The sequence below is a fragment of the Chlorocebus sabaeus genome, chromosome 25 (genome assembly GCF_047675955.1).
Source record: "Chlorocebus sabaeus isolate Y175 chromosome 25, mChlSab1.0.hap1, whole genome shotgun sequence".
In the NCBI taxonomy this organism is placed as follows: Eukaryota; Metazoa; Chordata; class Mammalia; order Primates; family Cercopithecidae; genus Chlorocebus; species Chlorocebus sabaeus.
The window spans coordinates 24449804-24477299 of NC_132928.1; the positions used below are offsets into that span (position 1 = coordinate 24449804).

Genomic DNA, 27496 nt, shown 5'->3' on the forward strand with positions numbered 1-27496 from the left:
GGGAGTTGGTCAGCATGCCTGGTGTTGAGGGTGCAAGGAAGGGCTGAGGCTGGAGTGGTAGGCTGGGGCCAGTCCATAATGAGCATTATAAGCCCTTGGGGCCTTTATTAAGCTCAATGGGGAACTGTTGGAAGGATCTGAGGATGTAAGCAACACCTGCAAGGCTGAGACTTGTGCTTTGAAGAGTCTACTGTGGGGTGGCAGGGAGGGTGGAGTGCACAGAGCAGACGCCTACCTGGAAGTGGGAAGCCTGACGAGTCAGGCATTGCAGCAGGTGGTAGATGAGGTGACAGAGACCTGGAAGGGTCCTTCGACATGGAGCTCAGACCTGTGCTGGCCAGCCACAGGTCTTCACTTGGATGCCCATGGGCCTCTCATGTCACCACAGGATATTCGAACTCCCACCTGTGATCGTCAGTTTTATGGGTCAACGTGGCAAGTCTATATATAGTACATGGTCATTTAATCAAACATGAATCTAGGTGTCGCTGTGAAGGCATTTAGTAGACATGGTTAACATCTTCAGTCAGTTGGCTTTAAGTAAGATTATTCTCGATAATGGGGGTAGTCTTCATCCAATCAGTTGAAAGGCCTAAGGAGCACAGAGGTTTCCCTGAGACGTAAGCAGTTCTGCCCCAAGCCTGCAGCATCAGTCCATGCCTGAGAGTTTCCAGGCTGCTGGCTTGCCCTACAGAAAACTGACTTGCCAGCCCCCAAATTGTAAGTCAAATTCTTGAAATAAACTTCATAAACTCAATCATAAACCCTGACTGATACACACTTTTCGCCCTCTCTATCTACTCCTCCTGGGTTCCTTGCTATCTTAGTAACTTGGGCTGCTAACAGAATACCATAGACTGGGTGGCTGAAACAATGGAATTGTATTGCTCACAGTTCTGGAGGCCGAAAAGTCCAGGATCAAGGCATCAGCAGACAGTGTCTGGTGAGGGCTCCCTTCCTGGTGTGCAGATGGCCGTCTTCTCATTGGATCATCACACGGCAGAGAGCAACAGAGCAAGCTTTCTTGTGTCTTCTTATAAGGGCACTGATCCCATTCACAGGAGCTCTACCCTCGTGATCTAATTACCTGCTAAAGGCCCTGCCTCCTAATGGTATCACATTAGGGGTTTAGGTTTTAACATATTATTTTGGGGGGGACACCTGCCTCCATAAGTGGCACCCTCCAGACTTTTCCATCTTCTGTGGCTCCGATCTCTCCTCAACCCCACCCCCAAGTCCTGCCAACCACTCAGGCCTGCTGACTCTGTTGCCCCCGAAAGGACTCTCCTATGCATCCTCTACCTTCCCAGCCTTCCTCCCAACTGGGCAAAGGCCCAGTTTTAGCTCTGGCCCTCCCTAGTTTTCACCTGCATTCTTATGTCCTCACGAGGCCTTTCAGTCTCACCCCTCCCATTCACTTTCCAGATCTGCAGTCAGAATGAGCTACCAAAAATGCAAATCAGATTGAATTACTCTCCTGCTAAAAATTCTCCAGCATCTCTTGCCTCCAGGTAAGATTCCAGGCTCCTTCCCATGCCACACAGGGCTCATTGGGATAGTGTAGTTTGATCCTTCCTCAGTCTACCTTCTCTTGTCTTCTCCTGACTTACTCCAGCCTGATTGACCCACTTGCCATTTCTGGAAGGGGCTGGACTCTCTCATTTCACACTCTTTGTGCTGTTCCTTGCTTGTAATAGCACTCTTCTGTCTTATGTATACCTGGTTAAATTCCCCTGACTCTCAAGATGTAGGCCAGCAGTCCCTCTCCAGACATGCTCTCGGCTCTCCCTGTAGATGGTAGGTGACCCTCTGCAGTGCCCTTATCCTTTCCTAGGCATCCTGCGTACTAATCTCTATGCAGATGGAGTGTCTCCACCACTACATCTTATATCTTTGTACCCTGATCAAACTGGCAAAGGCCCAATATATATTTGGGGTTTTTTTCTGTTTGTTTTTTGAGACAGGGTCCGGCTGTGTTGCCCAGGCTGGAGTGCAGTGGCTTGATCTCAGCTCACTACAACCTCCGCCTCCTGGGCTCAAACCATCCTCCTACCTCAGCCTCCCAAGTAGCTGGGACTGTAGGCATGCACCACCATACCTGGCTGATTATTTGTTTTTTGTAAAGAAATTTGTTTTTTGTGAAGACAGGGTTTCACCATGTTGCCCAGGCTGGTCTCAAACTCCTGCGCTCAAGCGATCCACCCATCTAAGCCTCCCAAAGTGCTGGGATTATAGGCGTGAGCCACTGTACCTTGCCCACTAATACATATTTGTTAAATGAATGGATGAGTGGGTCATTCTGTTCCTCTCTGGGGATTCACAATGGAGGTAGACAGGTCCATGTTGGGGCACAATTGGCTACTTCTGTCTCCACCCTGGGTACCCTGGAAGCAGGAGCAGTACCAACCTGAGTAGAACCAATTATCCCAAGCAGATGCAGAATTGCACCAGGGCGCACAGCATGGAGAGGGGAGCATGAGCCAGATTTCACTCTTTATTCACCGCCTCAGCCAGGTGTCATCATGCAGGGCCCATTGGAGAAGCTGTCCACCAGGGTCAGAGGATGAGCCCGAGCTGGCAGAGGCTATGAGGTGGGTGCAGACCTCCCTGGGAGGTAGACTGAGGTCCAGGTCCACCTTTGTGGATTCCCAGGGTGTGTGTGGTCTGTGCTCAGAAGGGTCCCATGCTTGGTTTAATGCTCTTCTGCCGCTGTCTTGGAATTTACAATAACTTTTGAACAAGAGGCCTAGTATTCTCACTTTGCACTGGACACTGCAAGTTATGTTGCTGGTCCTGCTGAGGTCAGTGGGGTTGCCCCACTGAAAACAGTACCTGGAGTTACTGGGCCAAAGAATGATCCTCCTCCCTGTCCTAGAGGACCAGTCCTCCATTTGCAACTTCAAACCCTGCCCTTGGCTTTCTTAATCTCCTAGGAGCCGGTCAACAGGGCCCCAGGTGTTTTGATCCCTCTGAGATCCTGTAAGCCAGCGGCATACAGTGTGCTAAGAATGCATTTTACATTTTTAAATGGTTGAAAAAATCAGAAGATGTCGTGACACATGAAAATCATATGAAATTCAAATATCAGTGTTCATAAATAAAGATTAATTGGAACACAGCCACGCTCATTCATTTATGTATTGTCTGTGGCTGCTTTTATGCCACACCGGCAGTTGAGTAGTTGCAACAGAGGCTGTATGAAGATATTCATTCAACAAAGCTGAAGATATTTACTATCTGGCTCTCTACAGAAAATGTTTGCTGATCCCTGGTTTAAGCCATCCCTCTGTCACCTGCAGCCTAGGAATCAGACACCAGGGGGATGCCAGTCACTGACACTTAGGTGTTGGGTTTCTTTTTTGCCTTAGCTCAGTGGTTGTCAACCAGGGAGCCATTTGGCAAGGTCTGGAGGCATTTGCAGTTGTCACAATAGGAGTGTGTGTGGGGTAGAAGGTGTGTTGTTGATGTCTAGTGGGTAGAGGTGAGGATGCTCCTAAGCATCCTGCAGTGCCCAAGAAAGCCCCCACCACCTAAGAATTACCCAGCCCGAAGGATCCCCATGCTAAAGCTTAGGGTAGGGCCAGGCCAGACTCCCAGTGGGTCTTATGGGCTGGGGGACCAGCCAGAACTTCACTGCTTTGGAATTAATTGAGCACTCCAAAGACTGTGTGTGCACTGAGGTAGGGGGCCCTGGGAAGGACCAAGCATGAGTCTTCTCCCTTCCTTGGCACCTTGTGGTTCCTATACCTGCTAGGGGCCCTGGGCAGGCCTCAAATGGAAAACAGCCACTTTCCCTGCAGTCTCCTAAGGTACAGGATAGGTGTCCATCTGCTTGGCCAGGTGAGCTTGACCCCGGGAGGGGAGATGGTTATCGAGGCTGCCAACCATGGTCATAGGAAGGGGTGCCAGGAGCCAGGGATGCAGAGAGGGAACTGGAGGTGCCCCTAGGGGACCAGGTGAGCAGGGTGTCCAACTCAGGTGGAAGGAGCGTGAGGCTGGGAAAGCCTTGAGGAAAAGCTGGCACGGCTCCCACCCAACCTTCTGGAGAGTAAGAAGAACAGATGCTGTGGCTGTCAGATGAGATGCTCCTGGTACTTTGGGAAATGGCAGAATTAACAAAAGGACAGTTGCTTTCAGGGAACACAAGCAGGGGTGCAGTGTGTACAGCTGGGCTGGCCTCTGAGGACTCCTTTTCCTTGAAGGGCAGGGAGCAGGGGTCCTCTTGCCTGGCCTTTGGGCTGGTTTAGATTGGGGTGGTGGGGAGGGAGGATGGAGGCCGAGTCATTGGGCCTGGGGACAGAATGGGGTCAAGTTAGAGCCAGAGCCAGGCCCAAGGCTGCACATAGCTTGGAGTCTTGTAAATGGCAAGGCTGTCTGGAGGTAATCTCATCTATCCCTCTGCCTCTGGGTCCAGCCTCAGCAGATGGCATCTTGCCGGTGGAGGACCCAAGCAGAGGGGCCCTCAGCAGGAATGAGAAGTCGTCAGCTGTTACATGCAAAGCCCCCACAAGAAGCAGACAGTTCTCTTTGGAAGCTGCATGGACAAAGAGGCACGTGCGGGAGGCTTCTGCAGGGAGCCTGCCCCTTCTCCTAGCGGAGAGTGGGTAGTGAGAGTGATGGGGGCCGGGCACGGTGGCTCACGCCTGTAATCCAAGCACTTTGGGATGCTGAGGTGGGTGGATCACGAGGTCAGGAGAATGAGACCATCCTGGCTAACACGGTGAAACCCCATCTCTACTAAAAAATACAAAAAATTAGCCGGGCATGGTGGCAGCCGCCTGTAGTCCCAGCTACTCGGGATGCTGAGGCAGGAGAATGTCGTGAATCCAGGAGGTGGAGCTTGCAGTAAGCTGAGATCATGCCATTGCACTCCAGCCTGGGCAACAGAGCGAGACTCCATCTCAAAAAAAAAAAAAAAAAAGTGATGAAAGTGGCGTGGCCTCATCCTGAATGCTCACCTGACCTGGAGGAAAGGCGGGACATTGTGATTAGCATTGTGTGGCTAGAGAAACTCAGGAAAACTTGGCATAGACTAGGCTAGCTGGGTCCCACTTAGAGGCAGGAGGATTAGACTCCATGCTCCTAAAATCCATTAAAAGAATAGGAAAAGAGAAGGAGGATATGCGATTGCCCGTGTGGATGGTTTTAATTGCAATGCAGAACTCATATAGACTCAAAGAAAACTCTTTCTAATGCTGAGATGTGGGATGACAGATAAGAGGCCGGGGGTTGTGGCATCTTTCCCAGGACCTGCCTGCCAGGTCTGGTGGCCACGGGCTGGCTAAAATTCCCCTGGCCAGGGGCGTTGGGGGCACAGCTTTGTCCTTTCTGGCAGACCCAGAGCTTCCTTGCTCCTGGAGCTGCAGCAGCTGAAGTATGGGGTGGGAGATGGGGCGGGGGAGCCGGGACTAGCCTGCCCTCTGGAGGCCCTGGGCATTAGCCCAGAGAGCCTTCAGCTGAGGAGGCCGCCTGCCCATCTGCAAAGTGCACTGGCTATGGGTTAAGCCCATAACTGGAGGGGTGAGCAAAGCCAGAGGGCAGGGGACAGCAGACAGCTCGGAGGGTTCATGGCCTCATTTGCTGGAGTGTCATCCCTCTCCCTGTCACAGGTCTCTCCGGGGCCAGCTGACAGATGCGCCCTGGAGGAGAGCGGGGGGCCTCCTCCCCATGGCCGGCCTCCCCTCTCTCCTACCCCCTTTCCTGCTGGCTTTCCCTGAAGCCGCTGCATTGTTAGCTGCAGGCCTCTGGGGACAGACTTCAGATGGAGGGGAGCGGGTGTGTGTTTTGTTTTGTAGGAGGGAGTCTCTGAACCAAGAACCTATTTGGCTAATGAAGTCGTAATTACTCCCGGGCTCACTAATAGGATGAAAGCTGGGGGCTCACTGAAAAGCCACTGATGGACCTGCGAGAGTGGTCTGAGGGCTCTGAGGAGGGGCTGGAGAATGGGAAATGGAAGGAGGTGCACGTCGGGGTTAGGGAGGGGGAGGAAAGGGGGCATAGAGGCCCTGGTCTGGAGTCTGCCTGCTTCTGGGAACCAAAGTCACACCTACATATTCCTCAGCTTAGCATGGGATGAGCTGCCTGAGATTTACCTTCCAGTCTGTGCTTGCCTTAAACTTTCCCCAACTGGCCACAGCCCCAGCTGCCCGCTTTCATAGGAGGATAGGGGGCTGTGGAGGGTCTGGGGCAGCTAAAAATCCCAAATGATTGCTCTTTGGCTTTGGAATGAGTCTATTTCTAAGTTTGTGTATTTTTTCCTCCCAGAAAAGCCCTCAGCTCTTTCAGATGCAGTCTGGTGGCTGTCATTTGAAATGTGAGTCTGCTTTCTCTGAGGATGCATTAGCTCATGTGGAAGGTGGGGTGGTACATTTGCTGTGCGCTGTGGGAGCCAGTTTTGGATTTAGCGCTTGATGTGTGGAATCTGTAAGACAAGGGGAGTGGACCTGGGCTCACTCCAGCCCTGACATTCCATGGGTCTGAACCACAAGCACATAACAGAGAGGGGACTGGGGGCTCTCCTGGGGCCCTGGGTGGGCCCTGTGCACGTCCCCCGCAGTCAACTGGCAGCCTCACCCACGCCAGCCACGCCAGGGCATGCCCTGCAGAAAACTTGGGAAGGAGGTTGATGCAGTGATTTGGAAGGAAAGATTTTCTGTGTGTTTTTTGCTTTTCATGGAGATTGTTGCTGGGGCTTGGTAGGGAAAAGGATGGAAGACGTCAGCTCCTCTGGGCCTCAGGGCTGACTGCATTGATGTTGGTCTTCACCAGACCATCCTTCCCTGAGGAGGAGTGTTGTCAGCGTTGAGAAGGAAGGAACCCTGAATGCCTATGGCCTGGAATGAGCTCTAAGCTTGGGAGTGAGGCTCCATATCTTGGAGTAAAATGACCCCAGGGAGGTAACTGCATCCACATCCACGGGGACCAGTGCTGTGGGGCTTGTGGAAAGGACGTTGGCTGAGTCCTGTCCTGGGGTCATTCTCTCTTGGGACAAACCCAGGTCCTTGGACGTCCAGCCTTATCCTCTTCTGCCGCATGGGTTATCGGGTGAGTTGAGGGTCATGCTGTGTCCTAACAGCCAGGCTGGAGCTAGAAGGAGCGGGAGGGAGGAAAGTGAAGGATGGACTCTCCTTTCTGATGAATGAGGGTGGGTTGCTGGGCTTTAACGGGAGACAAGAGCACTTAGGGGACTTGGGGAAAGTTAATTAATGGGGCTGTAGTGTGAACCCCAGCTCTCAACACTCATCACTGGCCCTTACATCCAGCCACTTGGAACCTGGTAAACTTGCTTTTAGGAAGGGAAATATTCCCTGCCCCCTCCTCGCCCCTAATGCCAATACTCCACAGACTAAACCACTAGCTGGGCAATAAATACAGTAATGCAGACAGCTTGAATACAAATGGGATCTGGTTACCCTGCAGGGACCGCTGGCTCCCAAAGATCAGTCAACATGTATTTATGGACCCCCACACACCATGTGTGAGGCACAGGACTGGGGGCCACAAAGGTACAAGAGCCATGAAGTACTGGCTCTGCCCTCCACAGGTTTGCAGCCTGGCCAGATACAGGAGAACGTTCCTGCAATATCAGACAAGTCCCTGCTGGAGGAGCAAGAAGATTGAGAAACGCTCTCAAGAGAGACAGCCCTATGGGCCAAGGGGATTATGAGAAATGGATTTGAGCCTGCTTTGAAGGATGGGGAGGATTTTCGAAGGAGGGTTTTGAGTCTGGAAGAACATTTGGGTAGACAGTAGGGGGAAAGTGTAAAGTGATTCATTCATTCATTTAAATTTAATACATTATTATATAGTACTTACTATGCCTCAGACACTTTTCACATTTCAATTGATTTGATCCTTACAACAACAACCTACAAAGTAGCTACAATGACAACCCTTATTTTCTAGATGAGGAAACTCAGGCAAAGAGAGGTTCAGTCAGTTGCCTGAGGTCGCACAGCTAGTGCCTGACCTGTCTGCAGAGACCTGGCTCTTACTTGGTACTTAGGACACATTTGGAGAAAGCTGAGTACCTGTGACTTTGCTGCCCGCTCATCACGTGACCATGAGCTGCCTGGCACCTACAACCTTCTCCTGGGCTCTCTTGGGACATTCAGGAACCTGCACGTCCTGCTACCCAGAGCGGAGGAGGGGGCGAATGGTTGCGGGGGCATGTTGGAGAGTTGGCAGAGGCTGCTCTGGCATGATGCCTTTGAGACACAGGCACCAGGGCTGGTTCTTCACAGGGAGGCCCATTCATACCCCAAGCGCAGTAGTGAAAGTGGAGGTTTTTTAGTCAGACTGAACTGGCAGCTAGTTCTGGCTTTGTCATTTACCTTGGGCAAATTATTCTGCTATTTGGGTGGGGTGCAGTGGCTCATGCCTGTAATCCCAGCACTTTGGGAGGCTGAGACGAGTGGATCACCTGAGGTCAGGAGTTTGAGATCAGCCTGGCCAACATAGTGAAACCCCGTCTCTACTAAAAATACAAAAATTAGCCAGGTATGGTGGTGAGCGCCTGTAATCCCAGCTACTTGGGAGGCTGAGGCAGGAGAATCGCTGGAAACCGGAAGGCGGAGGTTGGAGTGAGCTGAGATCATGCCACTGAACTCCAACCTGGGTGACAGAGTGAGACTCTGTCTCAAAAAAAAAAAAAAAAACATTATTCTGCTATTTGGAGTCACAGTTTCCTCATGCATAACAGGATATAAAGCTACCTACGTCAAAGGGCTGGTGTGCAAGCTAAAAGAGAGCATTTGCATAAAGTGCACATCACTGTGCCTCACGCAGTTGGTTTCAACAATATTCATTTCCCTTCTCCTCTTAAGTCACTTAAATGTAAATGTGTTGTGACCCAAATACCATCTGCTGCCTTCTTGCCTCTTTGACAGCAATGTATAAACAGCTCAGTTCCCTGCCAATTCCATGGACTGTGAAAGTCCAAGTCCCCCTTGCAAATTTTGCTAATTCCTGGGAGTTGGTTCATGCTCTGATCCCTCTATTCTTCTGCAGTCTCTATGCCCCGCATCAATTTGGATGTAAAATCCAGCAACTTTGCTAGCTTGCATAAAACATCCATTCACAAGAAGCAAATTCACAAATGTAGTAGGCTTGATTGCCAATTCGGGGGACTTGAAGAAGGGTCACATCCAGGCATACACAGCTTTCTCAGTGTGTCCCTCTCATCTGGGGGCCTCAGGTATGATGTCTGCATCAGCATCACCTGGAGAGTTTGTGAGAACGCAAATCCCAGAGTTTCTGATACAGTAAATCTGGGGTGAGGCCCAATAATGTGTTTTTTAGTAGAGACGGGGTTTCAACATGTTGGCCAAGCTGGTCTCGAACTCCTGGCCTCGAGTGATTCACCTGCCTCAGCCGCCCAAAGTGCTAGGATTACAGGCATGAGGCACTGTGCCCAGCCAAGAATGTGAATTTCTACAAGTTCCCAGGTGGTTCTGATACTGCCGGTCTAGGGATCACCCTTTGAGAACCACTCCTTTAATCTCCCTTCTGCTGTTTCTTGCTCCTCACTTGCTGCCCCCTGGATTGCCCTGGAGATCCAAAATCTCGCCCTCTCTATTATGCAAAGCTCTCCCCAGATGCTATCTGCAACCTCTCTACCCAGATCAAGCCTGGACCCTTCGTGTACTAGGATTCAGCCTTTTGACAGGGCAGTTGGGGTTTTAAGCACAGGAGATGTCCTTGTGTGTGTTTGTTTCAGTGTGGGAGAATCCCTGTCCTCTAGCTGCTCACTCTCTGCAGTGGTCTCTGCGCGAAGCTGAGCAGTCAGAACTCTTGTTTGGGTTCAGTGTGGGTCAGGTGAGTTTCCAGTGAACTCCAGCCAGGGCTGACGATCTGTGTGCAGACTCAGCCGAGACCCAGGTCTACACAAAGGCATGCTTCTTGGTGGTGGTGGTGGGGAGGGTGTGGAAGGAGGGAGTGTGTGGCTGGGGCTAATCAGCAGCAAATTCTGGGGTGGGAGTGGGAGTGAGGGTTGGGGGCTGGGATCTGGGGGCTGGGCTGTTGGGCCGCAGCTGTGGCTCCAAATTGCTCTGAGGCCCACTGACTGGTCGGTGCTCCAGCAGAAACTGACATCAAACAAATGGGCTCTGATGCATTAAGTGGGGAGGCGGATGCTGAAATGGGTCCCCCTCCCCCGCCTTTCTCCACCTAAAATAATGTTGGACAGGAGAGACCTCCTTGATGAGAAAGGCTGTAATGAATTCCCAGATTCCAGCCCTTTATGGGCAGCTGGGCAGAAGGGGGCACAGCCTTCACTCTTAATAAAGATGGGAAGATGGCCTGTGCCCTCCCCACTGGGCCTGCTAATCTCACTCCAAGCTGGAGATTAGCATTTCTAATGGGCTGGGAGGTGCAGCCTTCAGGAGACTCAGGGATGACAGATACTCTGGTGGGTCCCTGGGGCTCTGAAGAGAGGCAAGCGCTTTGTCTGGCCTCAGTTGCATCGAGGTTGGCTTTCTTCAAACAACACGCTTGCCTCATCTCTCCACTTCTGTTCCATTGAGTGGAGGTGCCTATTCTAGAAACTGAGCCGATGGATTGCCCCCACATGTCATATCCAAGAATCCAGTATCCAAAGAGGATGATATGAAAAGCTTGAATTCACCCGGCCAGTATTTTTCAAAGGAATGTTGTCTCATTCATTTATTCATATTCATTCATTTTGTCCCTCAGTTGGCACTTGCTACGCGCCGAGCACTTAACTGTGGATGCAGGTGAAAAACTGGTCTTTTGTACTGGGGATGTTCACAGTTTAGTGAAAGAAAGATAATGAGGCCGGGTGCAGTGGCTCACATCTGTAATCTCAGGGCTTTGGGAGGCCGAGGTGGCAGGATTGCTTGAGGCCAGGTATTCAAGACCAGCCTGGGCAACATAGTGATACCCCGTCTCTATAGAAAATAAAATAAATTAGCCGAGCATAAGTGGCAGTGCCTGTAGTTCCAGCTACGTGGGAGGCTGAGATGGAAGAATGGCTTGAGCTGAGGAGTTTGAGGCTGCAGAAAGCTCTAATAGTACCACTGCACTCCAGCCCTGGGTAACAGATAAGACCTTATCATTAAAAAAAAAAAAAGAAAAAGACAATGAACGTCGTATCCCAGACCCCATTAGACATAAAATAGGTGCTCTAGGGGCACAGTGAGGGGGTCTAAACCAGACTGCAAATGTGTGTGTGTGTGTGTGCATGTGTGTGTGTGTGTGTGTGTGTGTGCGCGCGCGTGCAGGGCTGTTAGGGCAGACAGTGTTCCCTGAGCTGCCTTCAAGGAGTCTCGGAGGAACGGCCTATAAGGAGAAAAGGGCCTAGAGGGGCTTGGAATGGGAAAGAGAAAGGAGAAGAAGAGGAGGAAGAACCCAGAAGGATTGGGGAGTGGTGTGGAAGGTCAAGAGAAGAGTGTGTCAGGCAGACCCACCTTTGGGCCATAATTTATCCATTGAGCCCATATTTATTGAGCCCTTTGCCCAAGACACTCTAATGTTGCTTTTGTTTACTTGACTTTCTCTCATGACAGTCTGGGATTTCTACTTATTTTATGCTGTTAATTGGCACAGAGTAGGTTGTTAATACATACTTTTGAATTGAATCGAAAACCCTGGGAAGTGTGAGAATTTTTTGCTGTCAGGGAAAGCTGGAAATAGTTGGAATGGATAGAATTTGGGGTACTTGTGGGGAGTGGTGAAAAAATGAGGATGGAGAGATGAGGGTCAGATCACCAAAGGTCTAACATGCCAAATCATGGAGTTTAGAATTTATCTAATGTAGCTAATGAAGGTTTCAGGTAAAGGAATGACATGATCAGATTTGTATTTTAGAAGCTCCCTCTGGCTACAGTTTCGTGAGGGAGTAGGCAACACAGGAAGCAGGAACACTCAATTCAGGCCACGAGGGCTTGGACTAAGGGTGAGACAGTGCATATGGATGTGAGGGACAAATTTCAAAGACAGCGTGTGAACTTGAGAATGATGAGAAAGGATATTCCTGCCAGGCGCGGTGGTTCAGGCCTGTAATCCCAGCACTTTAGCAGGCTAAGGCAGGGTAGATTGCTTCAGCCCAGGAGTTTGAGACCAGCCTAGGCAACATAGCGAGACCCTGTTTCTAGAAAAAATACAAAAAGAATTAACTGGGCATGGTGGTGGGTGCCTATAATCCCAGCTACTCGGGAGGCTGAGGTGGGAGGATAGCTTGAGCCTGGGAGGTTGAGGCTGCAGTGAGCCGTGATCGCACCACTGCACTCCAGCCTACTTGACAGAGGAAGACCCTGTCTCAAAACAAACAAACAAAAACCCCTCAGAAACAAAAGAGAGAGAGAAAGATTCTTTCTCATATTTCAAGGAGTAAATAGGGAGGTTCAGAGGTGTGTGACTTCCCTGAGTTACCCAACAATTCAGGAGGAGCTGGACCTGGATATAAGGTCCCATTTTAGCCTAAGCAATAATCCCTCAAGTCAATGATCCGTTCTGAGGACATTTTTTTTTTCTTTTTTGCACCCACCCTGTCTGTTCTGAGGACTTTGAAGGAAGAGTAAACACAGGTGGGTTGGACAGTTACTCGGTGGTTCTTTGTCAGAGACTTGGGTCTGCATTTTTAGGGGAATTCATTTGCCCTCATTCCCCATTATAGCCTATTCCTGGAAACTATCCGTTAACTTTCTACAAGAGCAGAACCACCTCTTAGTGCTCACTCCAACCTCCACACCATCCCGAGGAAAGGGAGGGCGGAGGTTACAATGTCTGGGGGTCCTTCATGTCTTATCCTGCCTGGGTGAGGCTCTTTGGCCGCTCCTCAGTGAGAACCAGAGGGTGTCTCCATGACTGTACACATTATACATTCCTATACCAGTCACACCATGTTTAAAACACAAATTGTGCAAGTGAGTCTTCCAGAGTAAGGACAACTTCTAGAGGGGGGATGGTATGGTAGAATTCTGGAAGAGTGTGCTGTCTGGCACCCATGAAAAACCCTTTGATCCACTTTTGCCATCAGCCCTTTGACATCCCTCTCCTATCTACTAACAAGAACAAATCAAGAAAATGAGCAAATCACACGGCAAGAGTACATTTTGAACAACTTTTATTATACGTTTAGTGTTCTCTATACAAAAGAAATCAGTTTTTTTACAGTGATTCAAAAAAAATTCAGAATAATTTGGCCTTTTCATTGCTCATGCAGTCAGTTTATAAGTCCATGTATTAGACGGTCCTCCATGGCCCAGAAGTCTTCCCTGCTGAAGGTCGTGCGTGACACCCTCAGATATGCATCTGTCACTGACAAAGTTGGTTAATGCAAAATAACTCGCAAAAAAGGAAAGAATATGATGTGAGAGGGGTTAAAACAAGGTCTGGCATGGAGTTAAATGTTTAACCAATGGAAAAAAGATCAGACCAATTTGTGTGTGTGTGGATATGTAGGAATGGATGGAGACGTTGGGGAAAAAAATTCCCCACGGGAAAGAACAAATTGGAACGGTGGGGGATATGGGTGTGTGGTAGGGGCAGGGCAGGAGGTCCTCCGGGGTCCAGCATGGGTCAGGAGTAGGAGCAGGACAGAAGGTGGCCACGTCACAGGTGACTGATGCTCAGCTCAAGGGGAGTGTGAAGAGGTTGGCAAAGAGCTGGGGAGCCGGGCAGAGGGACAACACTGACTGAGGACACTGCAGTGGGGAATCAGAAAAAAAGGGGCAGCTCAGGGACATCTGATCTGCCTCATTTTTGAAAAAGAAACAGAGTAGTGCATAAAATTCTGGATATCTTCTCCCAGAGCTTTGTGTTTATTGCTTCACCGAAGTCTTTACATCTGTTGAACTCCAGCCCAGCAAATCCCAGGGTGGCAGCTTGCATGGGCCCTGCTGCCTCTCTGCACCCTCTGGCCATGGGCAGAATGGACAGAGATGCCCTCACTTCTGAGGAACACAGCACACTGAAGGCCCGATGTGTTACAAAGCAAGAGACACCATACTAGGGGGTACGGTCTAGGATTCACAGTAACAAACACCAATCAGCTATTCTATTCCACTGGCCCAGGTCTGCCCTTAATTGCATGGCTGGGTGAACCACAGGCTGATCAACAGACAGACTGATCTTGGTCTAAGAAAAAATCCTGTTCGTCTTTCATTTTGGGGGCATGTGGGGGATGTGGGAGAGGCAGTAAAGAGGTATGAGAGGGTGAACCAGAAGGACAGATCTTAATACCTCTGTTTCAAAGGAGGCAGCTGTGGTGAGATGAAAGAACACTGGACAAGGAGTCAGAAGGCCCAAGTTCAAGCCCTAACCTTACCTTAGTTTACCAGCTATGTGATCTTGAGCAAAAATCCCTTCACTTCTGTGGATTTGCATATCCTTGTCTGTACAATAAATCATTTCAATGAGATCAGCTCTGGGATTCCTTCACATGCTGAAATCCGATTCTGGTCCTAAGCTAGATGCCTTTGTACGTATTTCATTTCCATTCTTCTCATTATGGAACACCCATTTAATACTAGTATGCTGACAGGAGGAACAGCAGTTTCAGGTGAGGCTTGAGACACTGTTTGGTGGGTGCTTGTGGCTCTCCTGGATGGTTCTCGTTTCTTTCTGATCCCTCTCTGAACGTGTCTCAGGAAGGCCCATTAGTAAGGAAGGGAAAGAAAGGACACTTCCCTGGGCTTGGGCTGTGCAGGCTGGGGACAGCCACAAAGTCTGGCTTAAACTCACATGGGGTAGCCCCTGTCTAGGTTAAGGGAGGGGAATGCTAGGAGATGGTCAAGGGAGGGCACTGGTCTGACTCTGCCCGGCTTGCCTAGGCCTCCCAGGGCCTTGGTCTCCTCCTGACATATCAAGCTCTTTGTTTCATTGTTTTGAGGCCTATATATGTATATATTTTAAACAATCAGGGCCCTCCTCAATGCTACTCCTTGGCTACTACGCAGAGCTCAAGCAGGATCCTTTGCCAACTAACAGGATAGACCCAACTGCAACCATGGGCTTGTGTGTGTTTGGCGGGGCTGGCTGGAGTGGTGACTGGGCAGGAAGTCAGTCTGCACCAAGGTGTCAGGAGCGGGGAGCGGTGCCCTGTGCCGGCCTCCCAGGAACCTGCTGCCCTCCCACTGAGAAGGGATTCTCTGGCACCAGCCCCAGCCCACGGAAAGCCTGAGAGGCTTCCTCTCCTCAGAGAGTTAGCAAAGCAGCCTCACAAAGACAGACAAAAATGTGCTACGTCCCTGCTACTTCCATCAAATGGGCTGTTCGTGATGCCCTAAGACTTGGCCCTGATCCAGCACAGGGCGCCAGAAAGAGACCGCAGCCCATGCCATTGCTGGGGCAGAGTTTCCCACTCCTTTGGCTCAGATGCTCTCTCTAGGTGCTGCCAACAGGAATTACCTAAATAGGTCCCAACCCTGGTGGCCTCTCCCGCTCCTCTAACTTGCGTTCCTCACCCACACAGAGCCCTTTGCATCTCATCTCATGCAACCTGGATGTGGACTAACCCTTTGCCCCAAGAGGCAGAGCAAAGAGGCTCAGGAAGCAGGACTGTTTTTCAAGCCACACCATGGTTCTTGACTGCTTTGTCCTGCCCAGCCTTGGTGACCAGATGGACCAAGTTCTCCCTCAGAATCCCTCTCTTCAAGCTCATAGCCATCAGTGGCTTAAGCAATAGAGGGAAGAATGCTTCCAACTCAATGGTCACTGTGTCCCAGCACTTGATTTCAGGACTGTCAGCCCCGTGAGGGCAGGGACCACATCTAACTCACGTGCCATGGTATCCACAGCTCAGGCCTTAGTTCAGACTGGATTTCAGAGTATTTGCTGAATGAATGAATGAATGAATGAATGAATGAATGAATGGACAAATGACAGCACAGGAAACTACAGCTCTTAGGGCTGAGCGCACAGGTGGGATTGCAGCCCCGTCAAAGGAACTTCTAGAGTTACTGTAAGATGCCCAGCACTTTCCTCCCAGCCAGCCAAACTGGAGTGCCGATGGTAATGATGCTGTCCTGGCTTCATTGTTGGTATGTCTTGGGGTAGTTGCTTGGGAGACCCAGCTGGCAGGGAGTGCTGGGCAATTCTGCTTTTGTGCTGAGCTGGGTTGGACTCTGACACGGGCTCCATGGAAAACGCACTCTCCTCTTCCCCAAAGGGGCTGCCTCCTGAATCCTGCAATCCCCACGCCGCAGCGTTTGATCTCTCTGACCACCTGCCTTCCTTGCTTGGGGAAAACTTAATTCTTCAGCCTCAGATTTGCTTCTGCTCAGACGGGTGTGATTGCATGGTGATGGGGGGTAGCTCTCAGCACCCACAGAACAGTAGCCTGAGAGAGGGCTAATAGCATTTTCTTCATACACAAAGGACAGTGCAGAGCCTGGCAGGACACTGGAACGAGGTGCAGAGGCAGGCTGTGGGCTTACTTCTCCCCAAGACCCTTACAAGGGAAGCAGCCCTTCCCAGTCACCAGGTGGTGTGGCAGACTTGCTCACCGTCCCTTCCTGCCCTAAGAGCCTGCTTTCGGTGCAGTGAGTTCACTGACATTTACGGTGCAGTATGGAATGAGTGTCTGAGAAACTGACTACTCTGCTCGGATCCAAAGTGTTTTCTGGAAAGGCCAGTCCTTTAATTCAGCTTACAGGCACACTTCCCTGACATTCCCTTCAGGGACAGTGGGCCTAGTATCCAAGCAGGTGTTGGAGGAAAGCCAGGAGAGGGGCCCTCCAAGCTCACGCCCCACCCCCTGCTGTTTACCCTGTCCCCTTGCACTGTGATAAGCTGCCCCTCAGGCGTCCAGGCAGCAGCCCTGGCTGAGGCTTGGCCCAAATGACCATCACACACTCTCAGGTTCAAACAGCCTTATTGGCTCAGTTCTGGGCTATGATTTCTTACCAGCAGACAGAGAGTGTGTGTCTATGGGCTTGACCTTCAACTGAATGATTATTAATGATGCAAGCATTGCTAATACCTTTGCGGCTTAAACATGTGGCAAATGATGCTTTAATAAAGTCACTGAAGGACAGAGCCCTGGTCCGGCCCAGGCCCCCTGGCTAGCAGCTGGAGGCTCAAATCAGAGGCTGTGCCCATGGCAGCTGATTCGTTCCTGGGGATCAGCTTCACCCTCCTGAAACTGACTGGAGCTACAGAAACAGCTAAAGGGTTCCTCTTAGACTCAAGATCTCCCCCTCTCCTTCTCTGTCTCTGAGGCTAGGTACCTTTGGTTTCAAAAATGCATTAGGTGGGGAGGATGAAGGCAGCACCTTCGGTCTGACAACTGCAGGTCTGCGAGTGTCTCCATTTGGGGTGACTGGTGAGGACGTGTGTTGGGTGGCCGCTTCTGGTCCTGCTGCAACACTTGCATAGGCTGCTCTGCTCTCCTGGACACGGACATCGCTGGAGGCTTCAAGGCTTGCAGGGAGGGGCTGGGAACCTGGGAACTCCAGGGGCAGATCAACGCTGCATAAGGCATACAAAGAGCATTGAGTCCTCCCCAGTGGGGGCATCACAGCACTGAGTACAGTGCCACCGCAGGTCCCCTGATATGTATACACCCCAATGAAAGGGCAGACTGGCTCAGTCTTGGGGCAAGTCCCCATCCACATACCATGTCAAACAAAAGCCTCAGTGTCCTACAGAATTGACTGAGAAGATGATATCTATTTGCTAGAGGTGGAAGGGGAGCAGTGCCTTATGCCCCAAACGCACCAGCAAAGCTTTTGTATCACAGCATTCCATCTCCTCCAGGGTGGCAGCGTGGGCCCCAGCCACGTGGACAGGTGCCCTCTGGGACAGAGTGGGTGTGGCCCTCTATCTACATCCTGGGTTTCACCAGTGGGGAGGAAGGAAGTCCAAACCCAGCCTTTTTCTTCTCTCTAGAGGTAAGCAGAGTTCCCCCAAGACCAGACACCTGATTTTCTTCTGCTTGAGGTACACAGTCACTGGCGTTGAAGTCCTTCCTATCAGTGCTCACTCCTGTTCCTCAAACTTCTTCAGAGTCAGTGCAGCTCACATCTTAGATACTCCAGAGAAAAGGGCAGGGGGGGAATGAGGAGCAAGAGGTAAACACACCTCCCAACCGAACCAGAGAGCAGCAAGGAGGCCTGCACACCCTCTCCCTGCCAAAAATACTGTCATTTTCCAGAAAGGAGCCAAGCCCAGCTCAGCAACTGACAAGGCCGAGGCAGAGGGGTTGGGAGCCAGGGGAGGCATATGGCGAGAAAGGCATCCTTCGGAAATGCATTGGCCCAGAGGTGGTTTGAATATTACAGCCTGTCTACATGTTCTGGTACGGATTCAATCCTTTTTGCCTATCTTTGCGGTCTCCTGGGGGAGAATCCACTTTTTCTTTCTTTTCCAGGAACACTTTTTCAAAAGGAAAAGAAAACGGAGACATCGGGTCTGGAGGGGAGGATGCACAAAGCAAAATTAAGACCATGAGAAGTCCTGTAACCAACAGAAACGGTGAGCATGTGCCGAGGCCAAGGGCGGGCAGTGTGGTGGAACGCTCAGGGGTGGCTGTGAGACCGGGCAAGGGGCCAGGCTCCCTCTAGCTGAGCTCAGCCACGGCTCCAGTTCTCCCACACTGGTGGCACCCGGGGCTGAAGGGGGGTCATTGGGAGGGGGCTTATGGGTGGCTTGGTGGTCACTGATCCTCACAGCTTGGCAGACCCCCATATCGTACCCTTGTTACTGAAGGTGGTGGTGGCTTTGTGGTAGGTCTGCAGTGGTTTAGTTTCCCCCTCTCCCCTCCTCCCACTTGCAAAGTGGTGGCTGTGCCTGGGTGGGCTCCATTAGGCCAGAGAGTAGATAGCATTGACAGGTGACGTGGCCTCTGAGCTTTCGTTGCCCTCTGTTTCCTCCTTGTCCTTTTTGACAGTGTACTGGCCGATGAAGGAGCCGTCTTCATTGAACTGGCCCTCACCACCCTCGCCATAGTCCACCAGGCTGTCGTCACTCTCCTGCTGCTTGATGGTGCCGTCCAGAGATGTCTGACTGCCCTGCAGAGGCTTGTTGTCCTCATCACTGGCCAAAGAGAGACAGAGAATCTCAGGTGGTGTGGGATGGGGCAGCCGGCCTCCTGCCAACACATGTCCTACACAGCTCAGAGAGGATGGGACCCAGGAGACCACCTAGTCCAGCCCCCACTTCACCCTCCCCTGTCCAGCCTGTGCTACAGAAGGGAAACGGAGACAAGCACCTTCTCTAAGGTGAGGTTGCAAGTCAGGTAGGGCAAGGAGTGGAGCCCATGCTTTTGGGTTCCTGGTCCGGGTCCCTTCCATGAGACTGGGTCCCTGTCTGTGGTGGGAGTGGATAGAGGATGGCCACCCCATCGTGAGGCAGAGCCACTGCTTGTGAGACCATATGGGATGGTTCTAGTCCCGAGTGTGTCACTGTGTGGTTTTGTGACCTGGGCCTCAGTCATCAAGAGAGGCGGGCCCAGCTTTGATCTCCCAGGACCTGTGACTCTGTAGGAAACACTCTCACCTTGACAAAAAGCAAGGCTTTTAAAGGAAGAAACCTCTCCCCCGCCTCTCTGCTTCTCTGTCTTGGTGTGTTTCGCTGAGCTATCTGGTTGATCTATAAAAAGATGTTATTGCTTTGGACCTAGCAAGTACAGGTGTGCAAGAGTAGTGGGAGGGAGGCGCACACAGGTAAGCAGGTGATGCCAGCAAACGTGAGAAGATAGCAAGGCTCAGAGGATCATGCCTAGCCCCTCTGAGGCCCACAGGCCCTGGCCCTAAGCTCCCCTTGTGCAGGGAGAGCTGGGAGGCTGCCGAATAAGGCTGCATGGGCCGCTGGGAACAGCTGCCCAGTCAGGATGTCTGCTGCGCTCCTGAGGAGGCGTGGGCTGCTCCCTGAGCCAGCGTCTGTTCAGGCACCGCGTCTCTTCCCTTGGCTGGAAAGGCTCAGAGCAAGCACCAGGTGGTGCTGGCTGCACTTCAGAGGTGAGCCCAGTTCCTGGGCAGGAGCAGCTCAGGATGAGCAGTGGGAGTCTGGGTCTCAGGGACCATAGCGGTGCCAGGCGGTCTGAGTAGACAGACACCACACCCTTCCTTGCCCCCAGCTCCCCACCCACCCCCAGTCCTTCCTGGACATGGGGAAGACAACCAGCTGAGTTGCCATTACAGTGGGCAGTGCGTTCTCACTTCTAATAGCAGTGTCAGGCAAAGACAGCTGTCAGGGGAGGGCAGCGAGCCAGGGCCAGGGCTGTGTTAGAAGATGGAAAGCTATTAGCTCACTCCCTGCAGTACTGCCCCATGAATACAGCCTAACTGTATTCTGGGACAGCCGTGCGTTGGGAGACGGTGTGAGGGAGGCAGCTCTCTGGGGCTGTGCTGAGTTTGTGCAGGAAGTGGAAGTCACTGTTTGCCAACTGGAGGAGGGGAATTGCCAGGCTCCTCACCCCACTTGCAGGTCTTGTCCGCATGCACTCCTTCCCAGGGCCCTCCACCTCATGTGCAGGGGCATGAGGACGTGCTTTGCGATTTGTGGGAATTCCTCCTCTGGTTCCAGGCAGCTAAGCTAAGTGCAGCCACTGGACAGTGACAGCCCAGCCAGTGGGAGGGGTAGGGGGAGAGGTCTGTAGCATGCCAGGCTGTTGAGGGGACAGGGGATCTAGGTCTAAAAAGAACAGACCGAATAGACCTCTCCTAAGGGAAGCTTGAAAGAAACCAGAATGACTAGGGGTGGTCTTGGTCTGGCCACCTGTTGGCCTCACTTCTGAGACATCTTCAAGGTCCAGGTGGATGGACATGGGGGAGAAAAACAAAGGACGCCCCACGGGAAAGGTGGTCAGTCACTTAGCCACAGACTGGGTTGAGAGGAACAGTACTCCTTGCCCCCAGGCCTATCCCCCCTGGAAACTTAGTTCTTCCTCTGATGTATTAATTTCAGCCTTTTCCCAGGTTAGGGCTCTTAGACTCATCCAAGGGAGGACTCTAGAACAGATGCTGCAGACCTTCCAGAGCCAAAGCAGAGGGGTGTGTGCGTGTAGGGGTGCACGCCTAGGCATGCTCCTGTGCGCGTAGACCCAGCCTCAGCGTCTGTGGGGAGGAGGCAGGGGTTTTTGCCCGACAGCTTTGGTGTCTGGGGCAGGAGAGGTGCACGAGGAAGCAGCTCCTCACAGTGCAGGCTGCTCAGCCCCGTATTGGAGGAGGTCCACGCTCCTCCTCTCTGGCTGCACCGAGAGTCTGGGGGAGGAGAAGCCCCATGGCTTTTGGAACAAAAAGCCAAGGAAGTCTCAGCCCACAGGGAAGCTGGGCCCTGCCAGGGAAGATGGGAAGGGGGCTCTTGTGACTGCCCTTTCAGGGGGCTTGTGGGGATGTTGGGACTAGATGGACAGTTATGGCCCATAAGCCTACAGACAGGCTCCTGTGTGGGCAGTGGCTCCACCACCCATTGATCTGATTATGCTTGCCAGGCTGACGGGCAGAGTGGCAGAGGCCCAGGACAGGAAAAGGAGACTGTAGCAGAGGACAAGGGCCTGGGCCTGGGCCCAGGCAGTAACTGGGTGGCGTGGGCAGGCAGGGCTCTGATCAGACATTCCCTCCATAGCAGTTGGTCTGAGAATGACACTCCACAGCCCACTCTGCATCATCCCTCAGCTCAGAACATATTCGTGATCTCCATGGACAAACAACGACGTTGTTAAGCCCAGATACGAAGATGCATCCAGGTAGGACAGGAGCACGGGTACAGAAGTATAGAATAGCAGCACCAGCAGCACCAGCCGGCCCCGGACTTTCCAGCTTTGCCACTAACTCACTGGGTGGGGAGCATGGAAGAGTTTTAGGCAATACGCTTCCCGGTTTGGGCCTCAGTCCTCTCATCTGGGGCATAGGGCACTGGACCTAGATACCTTTCCAAGGCCCATTCCGGTCTACAGCCCAAAGATATCGCCACGTTCAAGGAGAAACGACCTGGAATCAGCCCACTTTCATTCCTTGAGGCTTTGAGATATCACAGCCTCCCAGGGTCATTATCTTCAGGGTTAGGAGGAGAGTGTGGGCAGAGAATCAGCCTGAGGGCTGAGCTCATCTCACAGCAAGAGGGTCCTGAGGCTCACGTTCAGAGTGAAAAGGTGGAAAGATATAAATAGCAAGCTTGATACATTTGAGTTGTGCGGTTGAATGAATGAAATGCTGTTCGTCAAACTAATGCACGCATGTGTCAGGCAGTGTCTCCTGGGGGAGCAGCCTCGTCTGGCACTCTTAGGATGAGAAGCCTCTGAGTAAACTCAGCAGCACGCACTCGCCACCACAGCGCCACCAGAGAGGCAGGGTGACGGCCCAAGGGGCAAGGACGGCTACTCATGGTCTCTCAGCCAAGTGGAGCTGCTCTGAGGTGAGGGTGGTGCCTCAGGGACACGGAGGACAGCCTGCCTGAGAGAAGAGGAGGGAGATCACCCACCTATAGTCAAACGAGCCATCCTCTTCCTTGGGGTCTTCAGGGCCAAGGGGAACATCCTTCTTTTCTCGTACTTGGTCAACAAGAGAAGCAAAGACACAGACACGATGATTAAGTACATGCCCCTGCTCTCCAGGGCTCCACTGATTGCAGGGCCAGAAGGCACCGCCCTGGGCTCACGGACACTCTTTTTTAACAAGGCACCATCCACGCCTCCCTTGTTTTTGCTTCCTGTACTCAATCAGTTGCCAAGTTGACTCTGCCGCCTCCTTCTCAGCCCCAGAGGTCTCTTTACATCTCCATTGACAACTGAAACCCCCTCCTACCAAGCTCCCCCAACCACATCTCCATGAAGTCTCCCTAAAAGACCAAACAGATGGGATCCTTTCCTTTGCCAAAGGCAAACACTCCACTGTTTGCACCTTTCTTATTCTGCTCTGTGGTGTAACTATTTGTGCACGTTTCTCATGCTATCACAGAAGGCTAGTTCTTTCCTCAAGGGTGGGGGTCTGTGTGCTTCTTCACAGTTCCTAGCAGAGTGCCTTGAGCAGAGAAGACACGCCGTACACACCTATGGGATGGAAAGTGTCTCTTCTCTGTGACCCCCCTTGTTGGCGTGCCCCCTTTCCTCCACTTCCTCTGTGACGTGTGAGCATTCAGCCAGGCCCTGTCTTGTGCTGTGCTCATTCTTTCGGTGTCAGCTACGGTGCCCTTGAGGAGAGATCATTTTTCCTCCAGTATTGCTAGTGCACAGCACAGAGGTGGATGCACAGCCTCCCAAATAGCTGGGTTTACAGGCGCCTGCCACTTCTGGCTAATTTTTGTATTTTTAGTAGAGACGGGGTTTCACCATGTTGGCCAGGCTGGTCTTGAACTCCTGACCTCAAGTGATCCACCCACCTTGGCCTCCCAAAGTGCTGGGAATACAGGCGTGAGCCACTGCTCCCGGCCTATGTGTCCTTTTTGAGATACAAGGCGGATAATCATCCTCATTTTAGATGAGGGAAACTGAACCCTTGAGAGGTGAAGAGCATATCACGTAACTAATTAGAGACTGAATGAAGACTGGAGGGAAGACTAGCACCCAGGCCTTGTGGCTCCTGGTTCACTCATCTTTTTAAGGGACCAGGGGCTTACCCTGTAGCTGGAGGGCAAGAGATTAGTTTTGAAGAACTGTTTGGAATGAGATACTTTCTGAAAGGGCAAAGGACGGCTCAGAGTTGATCTGCTGGGTTCTTCTGGTATTCCACTTCCACCTGGAATGGGCGTGAACTCAGTCCACCCAAGTCTTACTGTCAGATGGAGGAGGCAGCCTTTTCCCTAACTGAGGCTTTCTCTCTTACAGAACCAGATAAGCCCAGCACAGCAGAAGACAGTGAAAGCAAACATCGCTCACCAGTAAGGAATGATCATTTCCTGCCCTCCCTCACTTGAGGCACAGTTCTTCAGAGTCCTAGTCTGTGGGTACTTGGGCATGGGGAAGGAAAAAGAATCGAGTCTCCTCTCCCTTCTATTTCCTTTGTGTTGAGTTTTAGGGGGGTCCTGGGGGAGGACCTGTTCTAAGAGATGGGGAGAAGGAAGCATTTGGGGAGCATGGGGTATGTCTGGTGATGGGGCTTTCTGGGGCAGGGAGAAATTTCATTCTGTAGTCCAGCCAGATTTTTGCTTTCAGGGTCATCCATTATCCTGTCTCCTGTCACCCTACCCACCCCATCACAGACAGATGGCTCTCTTGCTCCTGTGTAAAAAACAATCAATATTTCCAGAAACAAGAATGCCAGAGGTCCTTGTCCTTGACCTTGGTATGTCTGGGCTGCAGGATCTTTTCTTTTTCCCCCCTTTTTTGAGACTGAGTCTTGCTCCATCGCCTAGGCTGGAGTGCAGTGGCACGATTTCGGCTCACTGCTGCCTCCCAGGTTCAAGCGATTTTCCTGCCTCAGCCTCCTGAGTAGCTGGGATTATAGGCACGTGCCACCATACCCAGCTAATTTTTTGTATTTTTGGTAGAGACGGGGTTTCACCATGTTGGCCAGGCTGGTCTTAAACTCCTGACCTCAAGTGATCTGTCTGCCTTGGCCTCCCAAAGTGCCGGGATTACAGGTGTGAGCCACCATGCCCAGCCTGGAGGATCTTTTAAAAAATTTATTTATTTATTTGAGACAGGGTCTAACTCTGTTGCTCAGGCTGGAGTGCAGTGGCACGATCATGGCTCATGGCAGCCTTGACCTCCCCAGGCTCAGGTAATCCTCCCACCTCAGCCTTTTGAATAGCTGGGACCTCAGACACCTGCCACCATGCCCAGCTAATTTTTGTATATTTAGTAGAGACGGAGTTTTGTCATGTTGGTTGGGCTGGCCTCAAACTCCTGACCTTAAGTGACCTACTCGCTTTGGCCTCTCAAAGTGCTGGGATTACAGGGGTGAGTCACTGTGCCTAGCCAGGGGCTGAAGGATCTTGAGGTCTCCTTGGGACTTTAGGGAAGCCCAAAGTGCTTTAGGACCACGGGGGCCCATACCAATGCCACTCGTCTTCAGCCTCTCCCAGATCCTTGTGTCGGAGCTTCTGACCTTTGCTAGTGTTATTGGTGGTTACACCATCATCCTGTTGAGTGCCCACCTCTGGAACTCTCTCATGGGTGTGCTGCTTCTGCCCAGACCCCTCCTCTCCCCATTCTCTGGGACACGGTTAGAGAAAATGCCTCTCTTCCTTTCTCCTTCCCCGGGACCCAGGATCCTAATGAGATTCAGGCTGAAAAAAAGCCAATTTATAGAGCAGATGGGTGGTGAGTCAAGGGGAGGAAAGGTCATTCTTAACAGGAGCCAGGGTTCCTTCCATCCCCTCTCTGAGGCTGCCTGGACTGTGCCATCCGTCCAACTCAGGCGAACTTAATTAACTCGAGTGCTTGCTGGCAGCCCGAAGGTGCACAGGCAAGAGGATTGTATTTCCAAGCCGGGCAAGGGCTGGCTTCACTGAGAGAACACAGTCCCCGGATCTGGCTGGAGACCTGGAGACTCACGGGAAAGCGGATGTGCCCCGCCCTGCAAGCCCACGCCTCTCGCACGTCTCACCTGGGTACTTGCCACCGCGACTCCTCTTGATGAAACAGACGATGAGCAGGATCAGCACCAGGAGGGCGATGGCGCACATAAGCCCAATGAACCAGCCCTGGGTGGCAATGTCCGCTTGGTTGTTGGTGTAAGCTGGCGGGGAGGGCCGGAAGCAAACCCGTGAATGATTTCATGGGGGAGACGGTGAGGAGGGAGATGGAGGGAAGAACTTCAGCTATTTCACATGGATGTTTCTCCTGGAGCCTAACACTATCACCTAGCAGCCCCCCGGCCCAAACTACCCCGCTAAAGGACAAAAAGAAAATAATTAAAGAGCCAAGGTCAAAAGATCAGAAAAGAGGCAAAGGAAAGGGGTACAAGGAGCAAATAAGAAGCAGAAGGCTGAACAGGTCATTTAGGAAGGGGAAAGTATCCTAGGAACGAAGCACGGCATTCTTGGAAACCAGAGGGCTGGTCACAGCCTAGTGGGGACTGAGGGATGGCCACGGATTGGCCATGGAAGTATGATTCCCCATGGATGAGTCCAGGGTGGACAAATGGGAGCCGGCAAGCTACCCTCAGGGAGTGTAGGCCGTGGCCACGTTGCAAAAACCCGCTATGAGAACACCTTCGCAGGCCTGCACAGGCGCACAGCAGCATCCCTGCCCACCAGCATGGCTCCGAAGCCATCCAGCCTTCCTGAGGGTGGGGACTGGACCAAGTGGAGGCCCAGGATGCCCTGTCTTTTCACATCTCTCTAGTGGATCATGTGCTTCCTGACAGCAAAGGCAATCCTGGTGTGGGTACCCCTAGCCAGGCCAGCAGCGACGTGGGGCTGGGGCTGTGCCTTCTGCTCACTCCATGACACTTCCAGACTACTCCACACAGGGTGACCCCCCGGTGGTCTGTGACAAGCTGATGGCCCCCTCCTCCAACCTCTGTGACAGTGAGTCCCTCTCTGTCCATGCCCAGCATATGTGGAGACCTGTTTCAAAGTGGGCAGATCCCTTTGTGATTTGAAAGGCCTCCAGGAGGGCCTGAAGAACAGGTGCTCAGGAGTCATCTGAGGGTGTCCTTGATGATGGCCCAATGGCTGGGTTTGGGTTCGGGAGGGAGGTGTGGTCAGTACCAACTCGCCCTTCTCCTTTCTACTGGCTGGAGAACAAAAGCAACCCCTCCTGAAATGCAGCCTGTCACAGAACGTGAGACTCTGTGACAGAAGGGAAGGATCAAAGGAACTTAATACACCCAAAGTAACCCTGGAACCAGCCAGCCCAGAGACACCTGGGGAGAGGCACACAACAGCAGGCGCCCCAAGAACCATGGAGCTGGCGCCAAGGCACTGAGCCTCCTTCTAGGAGCATAGGGAACAGCATGAGGGCCACAGCATGTGCGCTCCCAGGTCTTCAGCACATGCCATTTGTGGGGACGTTATCTGGGTGCAAGCCCACCCTTTGCTCCTCTTGGGGGCAGAAACTATTTTTACAGGCTTCCCAGTGCCCAGGCAATGGCATTGCACCAAGAAAGTTCTCAATACAGGGTGAAGACTGATGAACAAGTGTCCTCTGCACTCTGGTTGCCCAGGGCAGCCCCGGGCTGAAAAGCAGGAGAGGCCTGTGAGAACAAGGCTTGTGAGTACCATGATGTAGGTAGGCTGCAGAGAAAAGTCCCATCCCTGCTTCCACTCCTGCTCCCAGCAGGCCCCCCGCCACAGTGTCAGAGTGATCTTTCCAACCCCCCACATAGGACTGAATCACTTTCTTGCTTTAACCCTCCAAAGCTTCTCATTGTTATTGAAGAAAACTCTTCATTCCTTATCCTGACCTGTCAGACTCCATCAGAGCAGGCCCTGGCCGTCTCTATAGTCCTACCTCCCACCACCCTGTCCTCATGCTTTATACCCCAGCCATGCTGGCCGCTCTCATTCCTAGTGCAGGGCCCTTGCATCTGCTGCTTTTTCTTCTAATGGCTGCCTTGGCAACTGGTACCTCCTCAGAGAGGTCTTCCTGAACCTTCCCAGTTTAAACGAAGTCCCTTTCCCCAACTCCCACCCAGCCACTATCTCTATT

At 52.0% G+C, this 27496-nt stretch overlaps 1 protein-coding gene across 20 annotated transcripts in view; it reads right to left on the reverse strand.

Moving 5' to 3' along the window:
• Window positions 1-13067: 13067 nt before the first annotated feature.
• NFASC (neurofascin) overlaps window positions 13068-27496 on the reverse strand; it is a 201247-nt gene continuing 186818 nt past the window's right edge. For 19 of the 20 annotated variants that reach the window (XM_073011570.1, XM_007988770.3, XM_073011569.1 and 16 more), the window contains 3 exons: window positions 25449-25580; window positions 22384-22453; window positions 13068-18996 (listed from right to left, as the gene is read on the reverse strand). In XM_073011570.1, coding sequence (XP_072867671.1) covers window positions 18765-18996; window positions 22384-22453; window positions 25449-25580 — 434 coding nt within the window. In that variant the 3' untranslated portion in view covers window positions 13068-18764. Of the gene's footprint in view, window positions 18997-22383; window positions 22454-25448; window positions 25581-27496 lie in introns of those variants that run through there. The other variant, XR_012091204.1, reaches the window with a different exon arrangement.